The sequence below is a fragment of the Panulirus ornatus genome, chromosome 1 (assembly GCF_036320965.1).
Source record: "Panulirus ornatus isolate Po-2019 chromosome 1, ASM3632096v1, whole genome shotgun sequence".
Classification (NCBI taxonomy): Eukaryota; Metazoa; Arthropoda; class Malacostraca; order Decapoda; family Palinuridae; genus Panulirus; species Panulirus ornatus.
The window spans coordinates 50,725,589-50,744,017 of record NC_092224.1 but is presented as its reverse complement, the minus strand read 5'-3'; the positions used below and the strand labels follow the sequence as shown (position 1 = coordinate 50,744,017).

The window sequence follows — 18,429 nt, the reverse complement described above, 5'->3', positions numbered from 1 at the left end:
TCTCCATGGTTGTTTAATTTGTTTATGGATGGGGTTGTTAGGGAGGTAAATGCAAGAGTCTTGGAAAGAGGGGCAAGTATGAAGTCTGTTGGGGATGAGAGAGCTTGGGAAGTGAGTCAGTTGTTGTTCGCTGATGATACAGCGCTGGTGGCGGATTCATGTGAGAAACTGCAGAAGCTGGTGACGGAGTTTGGTAAAGTGTGTGGAAGAAGAAAGTTAAGAGTAAATGTGAATAAGAGCAAGGTTATTAGGTACAGTAGGGTTGAGGGTCAAGTCAATTGGGAGGTGAGTTTGAATGGTGAAAAACTGGAGGAAGTGAAGTGTTTTAGATATCTGGGAGTGGATCTGTCAGCGGATGGAACCATGGAAGCGGAAGTGGATCATAGGGTGGGGGAGGGGGCGAAAATTTTGGGAGCCTTGAAAAATGTGTGGAAGTCGAGAACATTATCCCGGAAAGCAAAAATGGGTATGTTTGAAGGAATAGTAGTTTCAACAATGTTGTATGGTTGCGAGGCGTGGGCTATGGATAGAGTTGTGCGCAGGAGGATGGATGTGCTGGAAATGAGATGTTTGAGGACAATGTGTGGTGTGAGGTGGTTTGATCGAGTAAGTAACGTAAGGGTAAGAGAGATGTGTGGAAATAAAAAGAGCGTGGTTGAGAGAGCAGAAGAGGGTGTTTTAAAATGGTTTGGGCACATGGAGAGAATAAGTGAGGAAAGATTGACCAAGAGGATATATGTGTCGGAGGTGGAGGGAACGAGGAGAAGAGGGAGACCAAATTGGAGGTGGAAAGATGGAGTGAAAAAGATTTTGTGTGATCGGGGCCTGAACATGCAGGAGGGTGAAAGGAGGGCAAGGAATAGAGTGAATTGGAGCGATGTGGTATACAGGGGTTGACGTGCTGTCAGTGGATTGAATCAAGGCATGTGAAGCGTCCGGGGTAAACCATGGAAAGCTGTGTAGGTATGTATATTTGTGTGTGTGGACGTGTGTATGTACATGTGTATGGGGGGGGTTGGGCCATTTCTTTCGTCTGTTTCCTTGCGCTACCTCGCAAACGCGGGAGACAGCGACAAAGTATAAAAAAAAAAAAAAAAAAAAAAAAAAAAAAAAAATTGATTGAGAGGGTGAAGGCATGTACAGAGCATCAGATTGGGGAAGAGCAGTGCGGTTTCAGAAGTGGTAGAGGATGTGTGGATCAGGTGTTTGCTTTGAAGAATGTATGTGAGAAATACTTAGAAAAGCAAATGGATTTGTATGTAGCATTTATGGATCTGGAGAAGGCATATGATAGAGTTGATAGAGATGCTCTGTGGAAGGTATTAAGAATATATGGTGTGGGAGGCAAGTTGTTAGAAGCAGTGAAAAGTTTTTATCGAGGATGTAAGGCATGTGTACGTGTAGGAAGAGAGGAAAGTGATTGGTTCTCAGTGAATGTAGGTTTGCGGCAGGGGTGTGTGATGTCTCCATGGTTGTTTAATTTGTTTATGGATGGGGTTGTTAGGGAGGTAAATGCAAGAGTCCTGGAAAGAGGGGCAAGTATGAAGTCTGTTGGGGATGAGAGAGCTTGGGAAGTGAGTCAGTTGTTGTTCGCTGATGATACAGCGCTGGTGGCTGATTCATGTGAGAAACTGCAGAAGCTGGTGACTGAGTTTGGTAAAGTGTGTGGAAGAAGAAAGTTAAGAGTAAATGTGAATAAGAGCAAGGTTATTAGGTACAGTAGGGTTGAGGGTCAAGTCAATTGGGAGGTGAGTTTGAATGGAGAAAAACTGGAGGAAGTGAAGTGTTTTAGATATCTGGGAGTGGATCTGTCAGCGGATGGAACCATGGAAGCGGAAGTGGATCATAGGGTGGGGGAGGGGGTGAAAATTTTGGGAGCCTTGAAGAATGTGTGGAAGTCGAGAACATTATCTCGGAAAGCAAAAATGGGTATGTTGAAGGAATAGTGGTTCCAACTATGTTGTATGGTTGCGAGGCGTGGGCTATGGATAGAGTTGTGCGCAGGAGGATGGAAGTGCTGGAAATGAGATGTTTGAGGACAATGTGTGGTGTGAGGTGGTTTGATCGAGTAAGTAACATAAGGGTAAGAGAGATGTGTGGAAATAAAAAGAGCGTGGTTGAGAGAGCAGAAGAGGGTGTTTTGAAATGGTTTGGGCACATGGAGAGAATGAGTGAGGAAAGATTGACCAAGAGGATATATGTGTCGGAGGTGGAGGGAACGAGGAGAAGAGGGAGACCAAATTGGAGGTGGAAAGATGGAGTGAAAAAGATTTTGTGTGATCGGGGCCTGAACATGCAGGAGGGTGAAAGGAGGGCAAGGAATAGAGTGAATTGGAGCGATGTGGTATACAGGGGTTGACGTGCTGTCAGTGGATTGAATCAAGGCATGTGAAGCGTCTGGGGTAAACCATGGAAAGCTGTGTAGGTATGTATATTTGCGTGTGTGGACGTGTGTATGTACATGTACAACGACAAAGTATAAAAAAAAAAAAAATATATATATATATATATATGAAAAATGCAAGAAATAATTTAGAAAACTGAAACTTCTAGCTGGAAATTAAATGAAAAATGAATGTCACATAATGGTTCAACCTCTGGCTATGGAAAAGGGAAATGTATAATTTATTTACACAAACGTCAATAGTAGTTTTCATCAATATAACCACTGTATCATACTGCCTGGTCCACTTTGCGACAATGCAAAATAATATAATAATAATATATATACACACACATACTATATTTTATTTTTTTTTATTTTGCTTTGTCGCTGTCTCCCGCGTTTGCGAGGTAGCACAAGGAAAGAGACGAAAGAAATGGCCCAACCCACCCCCATACACATGTATATACATACATGCCCACACATGCAAATATACATACCTATACATCTCAGTGTACACATATATACACACACACACAGACATATACATATATACACATGTACATAATTCATACTGTCTGCCTTTATTTATTCCCATTGCCACCTCGCCACACATGGAATAACATCCCCCTCCCCCCTCAAGTGTGCGAGGTAGTGCTAGGAAAAGATAACAAAAGCCCCATTCGTTCACACTCAGTCTCTAGCTGTCATGTAATAATACCCAAAACCACAGCTCCCTTTCCACATCCAGGACCCACAGAACTTTCCATGGTTTACCCCAGACGCTTCACATGCCCTGATTCAATCTATTGACAGCACGTCGACCCCAGTATACCACATCGATCCAATTCACTCTATACCTTGCCCGCCTTTCACCCTCCTCCATATTCAGGCCCCGATCACTCAAAATCCTTTTCACTCCATCTTTCCACCTCCAATTTGGTCTCCCACTTCTCCTCGTTCCCTCCACCTCTGACACATATATCTTCTTGGTCAATCTTTCCTCACTCATTCTCCCCATGTGCCCAAACCATTTCAAAACACCCTCTTCTGCTCTCTCAACCACACTCTTTTTATTTCCACACATCTCTCTTACCCTTATATTACTTACTCGATCAAACCACCTCACACCACATAGTGTCCTCAAACACCCCATGTACATCATTTATTTCCTCAACTGCCACATTACTCACCTTTGCATTCAAATCACTCATCACTATAACCCGGTCTCAAGCATGAAAGCTGCTAACACACTCACTCAGCTGCTCCCAAAACACTTGCCTCTCGTGAAGTTTCTTATCATGACCAGGTAAAATGTATGAAATGTATAGGTATGTATATGTGCACGTGTGGGCATTTAAGTATATACATGTGTGTGTGGGTGGGTTGGGCCAGCGACTAAGTAAAATAAATAAAATAAATACTAATTTCTCATTTGCCCTCTTTTTCACCTCTTGCACCTTTTTCTTGACCTCCTGTCTCTTTCTTTTATACATCTCCCACTCAACTGCATTTTTTCCCTGCAAAAATCGTCCAAATGCCTCTCTCTTCTCTTTCACTAATAATCTTACTTCTTCATCCCACCACTCACTACCCTTTCTAATCAACCCACCTCCCACTCTTCTCATGCCACAAGCATCTTTTGCGCAATCCATCACTGATTCCCTAAATACATCCCATTCCTCCCCCACTCCCCTTACTTCCATTGTTCTCACCATTTTCCATTCTGTACTCAGTCTCTCCTGGTACTTCCTCACACAAGTCTCCTTCCCAAGCCCACTTACTCTCACCACCCTCTTCACCCCAACATTCACTCTTCTTTTCTGAAAACCCATACAAATCTCCACCTTAGCCTCCACAAGATAATGATCAGACATCCCTCCAGTTGCACCTCTCAGCACATTAACATCCAAAAGTCTCTCTTTCGCGCGCCTGTCAATTAACACGTAATCCAATAATGCTCTCTGGCCATCTCTCCTACTTACATACGTATACGTATACATATGAGAGTTGGGGTGAGAGAGTATCATTAAATTTGAGGGAGAATAAAAAGAGTTCTGAAAGGAGGTAAATAAAGTGTGTAAGACAAGGGAGCAAATGGGAACTTCAGTGAAGGGCGCAAATGGGGAGGTGATAACAAGTAGTGGTGATGTGAGAAGGAGATGGAGTGAGTATTTTGAAGGTTTGTTGAATGTGTTTGATGATAGAGTGGCAGATATAGGGTGTTTTGGTCGAGGTGGTGTGCAAAGTGAGAGGGTTAGGGAAAATGATTTGGTAAACAGAGAAGAGGTAGTAAAAGCTTTGTGGAAGATGAAAGCCGGCAAGGCAGCAGGTTTGGATGGTATTGCAGTGGAATTTATTAAAAAAGGGGGTGACTGTATTATTGACTGGTTGGTAAGGTTATTTAATGTATGTATGACTCATGGTGAGGTGCCTGAGGATTGGTGGAATGCATGCATAGTGCCATTGTACAAAGGCAAAGGGGATAAGAGTGAGTGCTCAAATTACAGAGGTATGTTTGTTGAGTATTCCTGGTAAATTATATGGGAGGGTATTGATTGAGAGGGTGAAGGCATGTACAGAGCATCAGATTGGGGAAGAGCAGTGTGGTTTCAGAATTGGTAGAGGATGTGTGGATCAGGTGTTTGCTTTGAAGAATGTATGTGAGAAATACTTAGAAAAGCAAATGGATTTGTATGTAGCATTTATGGATCTGGAGAAAGCATATGATAGAGTTGATAGAGATGCTCTGTGGAAGGTATTAAGAATATATGGTGTGGGAGGCAAGTTGTTAGAAGCAGTGAAAAGTTTTTATCGAGGATGTAAGGCATGTGTACGTGTAGGAAGAGAGGAAAGTGATTGGTTCTCAGTGAATGTAGGTTTGCGGCAGGGGTGTGTGATGTCTCCATGGTTGTTTAATTTGTTTATGGATTGGGGTTGTTAGGGAGGTAAATGCAAGAGTTTTGGAAAGAGGGGCAAGTATGAAGTCTGTTGGGGATGAGAGAGCTTGGGAAGTGAGTCAGTTGTTGTTCGCTGATGATACAGCGCTGGTGGCTGATTCATGTGAGAAACTGCAGAAGCTGGTGACTGAGTTTGGTAAAGTGTGTGAAAGAAGAAAGTTAAGAGTAAATGTGAATAAGAGCAAGGTTATTAGGTACAGTATGGTTGAGGGTCAAGTCAATTGGGAGGTAAGTTTGAATGGAGAAAAACTGGAGGAAGTAAAGTGTTTTAGATATCTGGGAGTGGATCTGGCAGCGGAAGTGGATCATAGGGTGGGGGAGGGGGCGAAAATCCTGGGAGCCTTGAAGAATGTGTGGAAGTCAAGAACATTAACTCGGATAGCAAAAATGGGTATGTTTGAAGGAATAGTGGTTCCAACAATGTTGTATGGTTGCGAGGCGTGGGCTATGGATAGAGTTGTGCACAGGAGGATGGATGTGCTGGAAATGAGATGTTTGAGGACAATGTGTGGTGTGAGGTGGTTTGATCGAGTAAGTAATGTAAGGGTAAGAGAGATGTGTGGAAATGAAAAGAGCATGGTTGAGAGAGCAGAAGAGGGTGTTTTGAAATGGTTTGGGCACATGAGTGAGGAAAGATTGACCAAGAGGATATATGTGTCGGAGGTGGAGGGAACGAGGAGAAGTGGGAGACCAAATTGGAGGTGGAAAGATGGAGTGAAAAAGATTTTGTGTGATCGGGGCCTGAACATGCAGGAGGGTGAAAGGAGGGCAAGGAATAGAGTGAATTGGATCGATGTGGTATACCGGGGTTGACGTGCTGTCAGTGGATTGAATCAGGGCATGTGAAGCGTCTGGGGTAAACCATGGAAAGCTGTGTAGGTATGTATATTTGCGTGTGTGGACGTATGTATATACATGTGTATGGGGGTGGGTTGGGCCATTTCTTTCGTCTGTATCCTTGCGCTACCTCGCAAACGCAGGAGACAGCGAAAAAAAAAAAAAATACTAATCATGATGGTAATCATTACAGAAAAATTCATTAATATACTTAGGGTTAGGTAAAGTTTGGTTTCAAGTTGCTTATTCTTTTATTAATCTAACATATGAATATATAGCCATTTTGCAATTAGAGAGATGTATACTCCTGAATTTCAATGCAACACTTTATGATTTTTGATGATATTCATTCACCTTAGTATAGCAGAATATGTAAATAAGACTTGACTATGGGCCATAGCATGTGAAAAAGAACTACTGGAGGTGTTTGTAACATATCTGCATGGCTTTGGTAAATCAAATATATAATCTGACCTAATCGAACACATCTAACTTAACCTATCCAGAATATATAAAAACTGGGTGAAGTTGGCAAAATATTGGAATTAATCACTGAAAGATGAAAAACTATTTGTCAGTTAAATTGAACCCACCAGGTCCCAATGGCATATAGGCAACAAAAATCCATCAACAAAAGTTTGACCTACTTACCTAATACTGAAGACAATCTGGGATGTATCTTGCACAGGAGCTTTACAGAACATGAGATGCAGCAGGAATGCATGAGGTAGCACAGCTAAGTCCACAGCTTTCACCTTCCTCACCAGAACAACTCTGTTATCACTGATAATCACCTCCTTTCACTCACTATGAATCACAGGCTCGAGATTTGCCGAAATTCCGATACATCCATTATTTGAACATGAGAGCAGTGAGCATGCCAGTGGACCTTTGAGATTTTAGTCAGCAACGATACCAACTGATAGACATACAAATGAGAGACTCTTGGAAATGAATGATCTGAGAGGGGCAGCTGGAGGAATGTTTGATCATTACCTAGTGGAGGCAAAAAGGAAATGATATGGGTGCAACAAAGGTGGTGAAAGTGAGTGAGAGGACCTTAAATGTAATGATACAGCACTGGTGGATGATTTGAGTGTGAAACTGACAAAGTTGGTAACTGAGTTTAGAAGGATGTGTGAGAGAAGAAGTTGGGGGTAAATATGAATAAAAGCAAGGTTATTATCTTTAGCAGGTTAGTTTGGGTGTAAGTCTGAATGGAGAAAAAGTGTAGGATAGAAGTGTTTCAGATACCTGGAAGTGGACATAATAGTGAATGGAATCAAGGAAGCAGAAGCAAGTCATTGGGTGAATGAGGGAATGAAGGTTCTGGGAGCACTGAAGAATGTATGGCGAGAGATTGTTATCTGGGGGTGCAAAAATGGATATATGGGTTACATGGATGCAAGGCAAAGGCTATAGATAAGACTGGAGGGTGGGTGTGTTGGAAATTAAAAGTTTGAGGGCAATATGTGGTGTGAGGTGGTTCGAGTAAGTAATGAAAGGGTAAGAGAGAGTCATGTTAATAAAAAGAATGTGGTTAAGAAAGCTGAAGAGGGTGTGCTGATATGGTTTGGAAGTATGGAGAGAATGCTTGAAGAAAGGTTGACAAAGAAGATGTATGTGTCAGAAGTTTGAAGTATGTGATACGTCCCTTATAAGTAAGGTCAACTAAATCTTCACTAAAACATGGTGCGACTCCCAATATCGGACACACAGAAGGATGGGCAGAAATATGGAAAATAACAACTGACAAGGTGACTATAGCTGTCTGCCATGCTACACAGATGACATAAAGTGTGAAAAAAGAAAAGGTAACTGAAGCATGGTCCATGGAGAATGGACCAGTAGAGACAGGAAGGTCATGGAGAAAAACAACAAAATGAAAAGAAACAACTGCAACACCTGAAAGACAGGAAAGGAAGATGAGAATATGCTGGAGATAAACAGTGATGTTGTAGTGTGATCAGGCCATGGATAAAGAGAATTAATAGGAAAAAAAGAAACATTTATTTCTAAAAAGGGAGCATCCTTGAGCAACCAAAGTGAATTACCTTACTAATGTTAAAGGAGCCTCATCATTGTTATAATTCTAAGTTACAGCTGGATAACCCATGCTTGGAAACAAGAAATATGTATTATACTGGAAGTCAAGATTTCTTTTTGATTATACCCTGTCACAGTCTCCTGCGTTAGTGAGGTAGCGCAAGGAAACACATGAAAGAATGGCCCAACCCACCCACACACACGTATACACATACACGTCCACATACGCACATATATGTATCTATACATTTCAACATATACATATACATACACATACACAGACATATACATGGATACACACGTACATAATTCATATTTCCTGCCTTTATTCATTCCCGTCACCACTCCGCCACACATGAAATGACAAACACCTCCCTCCCCATGCGCACGATGCAGCGCTGGGAAAAGACAACAAAGGCCACATTCATTCACACTCAGTCTCTAGCTGTCATGTACAATGCACTGAAATCACAGCTCCCTTTCCACATCCAGGCATCACAAAACTTTCCATGGTTTACCCCAGATGCTTCACATGCCCTGATTCAATCCACTAACAGCACGTTGACCCTGATATACCACGTCGTTCCAATTCACTCTATTCCTTGCATGCCTTTCACCCTCCTGCATGTTTAGGCTCCGATCACTCAAAATCTTTTTCACTCCATCTTTCCACCTCCAATTTGGTCTCCCACTTCTCCTCATTCCCTCAACCTCTGACACATATATCCTCTTTGTCAATCTTTCCTCACTCATTCTCTCTATGTGACCAAACCATTTCAAAACACCCTCTCTTCAGCTCTCTCAACCACACTCTTATTATTGCCACACATCTCTCTTACCCTTTCATTACTTAATCAAACCACCTCAAACCACATACTGTCTTAAAACATCTCATTTCCAACACATCACCCTCCTTCACACAACTCTATCTATAGCCCATGCCTCGAAACCATATAACATTGTTGGAACCACCATTCCTTCAAACATACCCATTTTTGCTTTCCAAGATAATGTTCTCGCCTTCCACACATTTTTCAACGCTCCCAGAACTTTCGCCCCCTACCCCTCCCTGTGACTCACTTCCACTTCCATGGTTCCATCCGCTGCCAAATCCACTCACAGATATCTAAAACACTTCACTTCCTCCAGTTTTTCTCCATTCAAACTAACCTCCCAATTGACTTGTCCCTCAACCCTACTGTAGCTAATAACCTTGCTCTTATTCACATTTACTCTCAGCTTTACACTCTTTACCAAACTCAGTCACCAGCTTCTGCAGTTTCTCACCCGAATCAGCCACCAGCGCTGTATCATCAGCGAACAACAACTGACACACTTCCCAAGCCCTCTCATCCACAACAGACTGCATACTTGCCCCTCTCTCCAAAACTCTTGCATTCACCTCCCTAACAACTCCATCCATAAACAAATTAAACAACCATGGAGACATCACACACCCCTGCCACAAACCAACATTCACTGAGAACCAATCACTTTCCTCTCTTCCTACTCTCACACATGCCTTACATCCTCGATAAAAACTTTTCACGGCTTCTAGCAACTTTCCTCCCACACCATATATACTTAATACCTTCCACAGAGCATTTCTATCAACTCAATCATATGCCTTCTCCAGATCCATAAATGCTACATACAAATCCATCAGCTTTTCATAAGTATTTCTCACATACATTCTTCAAAGCAAACATCTGATCCACACATCCTCGACCACTTCTGAAACCACACTGCTCTTCCCCAATCTGATGCTCCGTATATGCCTTCACTCTCTCAATCAATACCCTCCCATACAATTTCCCAAGAATACTCAACAAACTTAAACCTCTGTAATTTGAGCACTCACCTTTATCCCCTTTGCCTTTGTACAATGGCACTATGCACACATTCCGCTAATCCTCAGGCATCTCACCATAAGTCATACATACATTAAATATCCTTGCCAACCAGTCAACAACACAGTCACCCCCTTTTTTTTTTAAATTCCACTGCAATACCATCCAAACCCGCTGCCTTGCTGGCTTTTATCTTACACAAAGCTTTTACTACCTCTTCTCTGTTTACCAAACCATCTCCCTAACCGTCTCACTTCGACCACCTCGACCAAAACACCCTATATCTGCCACTCTATCATCAAACACATTCAACAAACCTTCAAAATACTCACTCCATCTCCTTCTTACATCTCCACTACTTGTTATTACCTCCCCATTAGCCCCCTTCACCAATGTTCCCATTTCTTCTCTTGCCTTATGCACTTTATTTACCTCCTTCCAAAACATCTTTTTATTCTCCCTAAAATTTAATGATACTCTCCCACCCCAACTCTCATTTGCCCTCTTTTTCACCTCTTGCACCTTTATCTTGACCTTCTGCCTCTTTCTTTTATACATCTCCCAGTCATTTGCATTATTGCCCTGCAAAACTCGTCCAAATGCCTCTCTATTCTCTTTCACTTATAATCTTACTTCTTCATCCCACCACTCACTACCTTTTCTAATCTGCCCACCTCCCATGCTTCTCATGCCACAAGCATCTTTTGCAAAAGCCATCACTGCTTCCTTAAATACATTCCATTCCTCCCCCACTCCCCTTACGTCCTTTGCTCTCGCCTTTTTCCATTCTGCACTCAGTCTCTCCTGGTACTTCCTCACACAAGTCTCCTTCCCATGCCCACTTACTCCCACCACTCTCTTCACCCCAACATTCTCTTTTCTTTTCTGAAAACCTCTACAAATCTTCACCTTCACATGATTATGATCCAACATCCCTCCAGTTGCACCTCTCAACACATTAACATCCAAAAGTCTCTCTTTCGCATGCCTATCAATTAACATGTAATCCAATAATGCTCTCTGGCCATCTCTCCTACTTACATAAGTATATCTCTTTTTAAACCAGGTATTCCCAATCACCAGTCCTTTTTCAGCACACAAATCTACAAACTTCATTTCCATTTACTGAACACCCCATGTACACCAATCATTCCCTCAACTGTCACATTACTCACCTTTGAATTCAAATCACTCATCACTATAATCCGGTCTCGTGCATCAAAACTAACACACTCACTCAGCTGCTCCCAAATCACTTGCCTCTCGTGATCTTTCTTCTCATGCCCAGGTGCATATGCACCAATAATCACCCATCTCTCTCCATCAACTTTCAGTTTTACCCATATCAATCTAGAGTTTACTTTCTTACACTCTAACACATACTCCCACCACTCCTGTTTCAGGAGTAGTGCTACTCCTTCCCTTGCTCTTGTCGTCTCACCAACCCGACTTTACTCCCACAACATTCCCAAACCACTCTTTCCCTTTACCCTTGAGCTTCTTTTCAATCAGAGCCAAAACATCCAGGTTCCTTTCCTCAAACATACTACCTATCTCTCCTTTTTTCTCATCTTGGTTACATCCACACACATTTAGACACCCCAATCTGAGCCTTCGAGGAGGATGAGCACTCCCCGCGTGACTACTTCTGTTTCACCTTTTAGAAAGTTAAAGTACAAGGAAGTCAAGATATCATTACACAAAACAACACTAAGCTTTAGTATACATAGTTACCTTGGAAGCTTTGCCTTTTGAACCTGTTTCTTGCATGCTGAGGATGAGCCCAGGTTTACTGTATTGTTCAGGTTATTTCTGATGCTGCTGTTTGATCCATTACTGCTATTGTTACTGGACTTACTGTTGCTACTGTTGTTACTACTGCTACTATCCTTTGATACAATTCCAGTTCTATACCTTGACTGAACAATTCTCCCAGCTGATTGTTTTGTTCGGTGTTTTTCTTTGCTGTAAGAAATAAAAGAAATATTGAGATAAAAAAAAAGTCAGTATGCCCCAACTTCTCTATCAAAACCAAGAAAAAAATTAGATGTAAAAAGAGAGTACAAGAGTAGAGTTTATACATGTGCATGGTCATTAATTCTGTATGATAGATTATCAATTTGTCTCCAATTAATCAAAGCAGCTATTAGAAAATATGTAAAAGTAAAAAGCAGCAGGTTGAGGTGGAAGAGCATGGGAGATGATTCAGTTGCTGTTTGCTGATGAGAAATTGCAGAAGGTGGCATCTGAGTTTTGGATAGTGTGTGTGAAAGGAGAAAGTTGAGTCAATGTAAATAAAGTTTTAACAAGGGAGAGAGATAGATTGGGTGGTGTGAGACAATATGGGGAGAACCTGGAAGAGGAGTGTTTTATATATTTGGGAATGGAGATGGCAGTGGATGGAACCATGGAAGCTGAAATAAGCCACAGAGTATGTAAGGGTGCTAAGGCTCAAAATGCATTGATGAGTGAGTAGAAAGAGAGGTATTTGTCAGTGAGATGAGCATATTTGACAGTTCAGGGTTTCTTGACTTTATTTTCAACCATTTCAAATGCTTTTTTGAACACTAAAGAAAGAATTCCTGAGAAAATTAATGATACACCAAAAAAATCATCGTGGCCTGGATAAGTTACAAAGAATTGGAGCTGGATAAACTGATACTGAATCTCTCTTCTTTAGTGCTAGACAACAATTTGAAATATTTGCAAGCCAAATGACTGAAATATGCCCTTCCCTGAAGAAAGCCTATTTCATCTCATTTTCCTTTACAATTTGAGAAACTTTTACACTATCACTAATCAAACACTTTGCAGTGAGGGCCCCCCCTTACCTTTTGGCATGTAAAACCCCTAGTTAAGACCCCACTTTCTCTACCTTCTATACCTTTAACCAGTACAAATTCTAATATAATAATACAAAAGATGAATTGAATTCATGGTATGATCTGAGTACGAATAAGAACCTTATAAAGACTTGAAAAAATAAGTTTACTGTAATCAAAGACAATCATGTAACTATTTGTGAGATTAAGAAATAATCATCAGATTACTGAGGAAACTGAAAGATTGTGTTATTAATGATCATAGTTTTTCAAAGTTACTTTTATATTTGTATCTGGCTCTAGACCAGGGATTTTTACATGGGCTACTCAAAATGCACAATCTAAAGTACATAATAAGATCTGCTTTATTGGCTATAGGTACTGTTAATTCAAGCACTAATCTTTTTTTTTCTTTTAAACTATTCGCCATTTCCCGCGTTAGCGAGGTAGCGTTTAGAACAGAGAACTGGGCCTTTGAGGGAATACCCTCACCTGGCCCCCTTCTCTGTTCCTTCTTTTGGAAAAAAAAAAAATAATGAGAGGGGAGGATTTCCAGCCCCCCGCTCCCTCCCCTTTTAGTCGCCTTCTACGACATGCAGGGAATACGTGGGAAGTATTCTTTCTCCCCTATCCCCAGGGATAATACATATACACACATGTACATATTCATACTTGCTTGCCTTCATCCATTCCCGGCAAGACCCCACCCTACAGAAAACAGCATTGCCATCCCCTGTGTCAGTGAATAATGAACCAAAACAACAGCTCCCTATCTACATCCAGGCCCCACAGATCTTTCCATGGTTTACCCTTGACAATTCACATGCCCTGGTTCAGTCCACTAACAGCACGTCGACCCCAGTATACATAATTCCAAATCACTCCATTCTGTGCACACCTTTCATCCTCAACCATGTTCAGTCCCCAATCACTCAAAATCTTTATCACTCGAACATTCCAACTCCAATTTGGTCTCCTGCTTCTCCTTGTTCCCTCCACCTCTAACACATGCATCCTCTTTGTCAACGTTTCCTAACTCATTGTCTCCATATATCCAAACCATTTCAACACACCCTATTCTGCTCTCTCAACCACACTCTCTTTACTACCACACACCTCTCCCACTCTTTCATTACTAACTTGATCAAACCACCTCACACTACTTATTGTCCTCAAACATTTCTTGCTCCAAGTATTATGATGGAGATAATTCTTTTTCTTTTTCTCATTGTCTTACCACTAAGTAATGAACTATGTATCACTTCTTATCTTGCAGTATTACTACAGGAATAATTTTTTTCATAGATTATAATGTCATTTATTTATTAGCCTCCCAGAAGTAAACAAAGTAAACATTTGACTGGGAGAGAGAAAACAGAAAGAAGCATTATTATGTAACCAATAACTTGCTATCTACCTTGCAGTGCTCGAAAAGCAATGCTTGTCCTATTTTTCATTATCATATCATTTACACATCATTTACCTCTCTAAGTATTATAAGAGAACTAATTCTTATTCCTTTATTTCAGTCTCATAATTATGTATTCAATTAAGTATTAAGTATTAATATTTTGCATAAAAAATCAAGCAAACTACAACACAAAAAATTAATACGGATAAATGGACACTTAGATTACCTGACATTGTTGGTATCAGTAGCTCTCTTGTTTGCTTCATTAGCCTTAGCTTTGACCAGATTAGCTTCAGGTTTGGTTGACAGAACTGCTGATGCTGACTGATTCATGTCTGAAATAAAATGACATATAAAAACAAAGCCTTACATCCTTGACCATCTATTCAATTCCTTAACACATATTCTTCATTTACTCTTTAAGTTTAACCTTTCATTGTAAAGAGTCACATTTGTGGATCTAAACTTTCATCCCCTCATTCAGATTCCTAACTGATGTATTACACCACATCTTATCCAAAGATGTCACTAACAACTTAACAACACATCTGGAAATATCATCATACACCATGGTCATCATAAATAGCCAGAAAAAATGTAACTGCATCATCATGGTAGAAATCATGATTCATGAAGTTTCATATATCTTATGAAAGAAATGTTATTTTTATATTCATCTACGTAAATAATGTTCTGTCTGTGTAAAGGATAAAAATACATAATGCACATATGTAAAAAAATACACTTAATGCATAAAAGATATCTAAATGATATGTATGGGATGTGTGAAATAGAAATTAAAAGTGTTTAAGGTGTTTAGCTATTTGGAGATTGATATCACACCTTTAAAAAAATATAATTATCATATTCATATATACATAAGGAGGATCCATGACGATGTCCAAGGCACATAATACATTCTCCCCCGCCCTCAAACTACAACTTAAAGGAAAGTATGCAATGTTTTTTAGGGGCATTTTCTTTAATATACGATATATAGATATTCTGTGATGGACTTATTTTCTATTTCAGTAATTTTTTGTGCATGGGTCAATTTACAGCTCTGAAAGAATGCACAAAGAAAGGGCTAATCTGCTTAACTAATACAAAACATTAAATGAATCGGAAAATTTTGACATAAGCAAAAGTAAAACTAAGGCAAGTATAAGCACTTCTCCCATAAAAGAGTTGTACACGGGTATATGGAAGCTGAGAGGGAAAAAAGAAGGTACCTATGGCAAGAGTTTGCTATGATGGTAGGACAAGCATGTAGTCCTCATCATACAGCTTAACTGTTGGGTGTTCTTGCCCACAATTCCTCCACTCTTCATACATCTTGTTTGTTGTACTATACTGTTTTTTTCAGTAGCAAATTTTCTGATGTAGATTTTAGAACCACCTAACTGTATTGCACAAATTCGGTTGACCACAAAGGCCTATCAGTGGTAGAGAACAGTGCACATTATTTCTTTTGGATAAAGGAGTGTGCCTGTCATCAATCAAACTGGTAATGATTATGGGCCACAAAGAAAGCTGAGGAAGTTGAAGCAGGTTGAAGCAAGTTTTTCCATATTTGATACACAAGAACTCTTGTCCAAGCGGCCTGTGAAAAGAAGTGACTGAACAACTGACTGGATGAAGGGAGTTTTAGTAGAAGGGAGGGTATGTTCCTTTTATAATCAGCCAACAATCTCTTCTCTTGGCAGAGAAGAAAACAACCCAAGGGAAAGTAACAAGTATATCAAAGAAAACTAAAGTAAAATTTTCACAAGTTCAGCAATCACCATCAAAGAACTAATGATGGCACACTGAGCAGCTGGAGGTGCAGCATGTAAAGGTTGTGATAAAATCCAACTGTGGGTGAAATTGTACAATTACAAGTAATCAGATATGTGAAAGAAATCAACTGTTGGGAAAGTGGTCAAATATCTGGATCATAATCAAAATGGTTATTATTATGCTCTAGTCAGCTAAAAATAGGAAGAGAGGAAAGTGATTGGTTCTCAGTGAATGTAGGTTTGCGGCAGGGGTGTGTGATGTCTCCATGGTTGTTTAATTTGTTTATGGATGGGGCTGTTAGGGAGGTGAATGCAAGAGTTTTGGAAAGAGGGGCAAGTATGAAGTCTGTTGGGGATGAGAGAGCTTGGGAAGTGAGTCAGTTGTTGTTCGCTGATGATACAGCGCTGGTGGCTGATTCATGTGAGAAACTGCAGAAGCTGGTGACTGAGTTTGGTAAAGTGTGTGGAAGAAGAAAGTTAAGAGTAAATGTGAATAAGAGCAAGGTTATTAGGTACAGTAGGGTTGAGGGTCAAGTCAATTGGGAGGTGAGTTTGAATGGAGAAAAACCGGAGGAAGTGAAGTGTTTTAGATATCTGGGAGTGGATCTGGCAGCGGATGGAACCATGGAAGCGGAAGTGGATCATAGGGTGGGGGAGGGGGCGAAAATTCTGGGGGCCTTGAAGAATGTGTGGAAGTCGAGAATATTGTCTCGGAAAGCAAAAATGGGTATGTTTGAAGGAATAGTGGTTCCAACAATGTTGTATGGTTGCGAGGCGTGGGCTATGGATAGAGTTGTGCGCAGGAGGATGGATGTGCTGGAAATGAGATGTTTGAGGACAATGTGTGGTGTGAGGTGGTTTGATCGAGTGAGTAACGTAAGGGTAAGAGAGATGTGTGGAAATAAAAAGAGCGTGGTTGAGAGAGCAGAAGAGGGTGTTTTGAAGTGGTTTGGGCACATGGAGAGAATGAGTGAGGAAAGATTGACCAAGAGGATATATGTGTCAGAGGTGGAGGGAACAAGGAGAAGAGGGAGACCAAATTGGAGGTGGAAAGATGGAGTGAAAAAGATTTTGTGTGATCGGGGCCTGAACATGCAGGAGGGTGAAAGGAGGGCAAGGAATAGAGTGAATTGGAGCGATGTGGTATACCGGGGTTGACGTGCTGTCAGTGGATTGAATCAAGGCATGTGAAGCGTCTGGGGTAAACCATGGAAAGCTGTGTAGGTATGTATATTTGCGTGTGTGGACGTATGTATATACATGTGTATGGGGGGGGGTTGGGCCATTTCTTTCGTCTGTTTCCTTGCGCTACCTCGCAAACGCGGGAGACAGCGACAAAGTATAATACAATATAATACAAAAGACCTTTGACCTCCACCAAACACAAATTAGTTATGTGGGAGGATTTCAGCCACTCCTACCACCACACGATGAACCCCCTTGGAAAAGAACCTCAGTAAGAATGATAGGTTGTCATGGTCTAATTTCAAGAATCTAGATATTCATAGAATATAATAAAGCTTGGATAAGTTTTTTCAGTTTCCCATCTCATTTCAGCTATATATATATATATATATATATATATATATATATATATATATATATATATATATATATATATATATTATTTTTTTATTTTTTTTATTATACTTTGTCGCTGTCTCCCGCGTTTGCGAGGTAGCGCAAGGAAACAGACGAAAGAAATGGCCCAACCCCCTCCATACACATGTATATACATACGTCCACACACGCAAATATACATACCTACACAGCTTACCATGGCTTACCCCAGACGCTTCACATGCCTTGATTCAATCCACTGACAGCACGTCAACCCCGGTATACCACATCGCTCCAATTCACTCTATTCCTTGCCCTCCTTTCACCCTCCTGCATGTTCAGGCCCCGATCACACAAAATCTTTTTCACTCCATCTTTCCACCTCCAATTTGGTCTCCCTCTTCTCCTTGTTCCCTCCACCTCCGACACATATATCCTCTTGGTCAATCTTTCCTCTCTCATCCTCTCCATGTGCCCAAACCACTTCAAAACACCCTCTTCTGCTCTCTCAACCACGCTCTTTTTATTTCCACACATCTCTCTTACCCTTACGTTACTCACTCGATCAAACCACCTCACACCACACATTGTCCTCAAACATCTCATTTCCAGCACATCCATCCTCCTGCGCACAACTCTATCCATAGCCCACGCCTCGCAACCATACAACATTGTTGGAACCACTATTCCTTCAAACATACCCATTTTTGCTTTCCGAGATAATGTTCTCGACTTCCACACATTCTTCAAGGCCCCCAGAATTTTCGCCCCCTCCCCCACCC

At 40.9% G+C, this 18,429-nt stretch overlaps 1 protein-coding gene across 1 annotated transcript in view; it reads right to left on the bottom strand.

Annotated features, from left to right (window-relative positions):
- Positions 1–14,670, bottom strand: part of LOC139748899 (uncharacterized) — a 191,019-nt gene extending 176,349 nt beyond the window's left edge. Inside the window, exons 1-2 of the mRNA XM_071662266.1 lie at positions 14,536–14,670; positions 11,811–12,041 (exon numbers count right to left, since the gene is read on the bottom strand). Of these exons, the coding sequence (XP_071518367.1) occupies positions 11,811–12,041; positions 14,536–14,642 (338 nt within the window). The 5' untranslated portion in view covers positions 14,643–14,670. The remainder of the gene's footprint in view (positions 1–11,810; positions 12,042–14,535) is intronic.
- Positions 14,671–18,429: the final 3,759 nt, after the last annotated feature.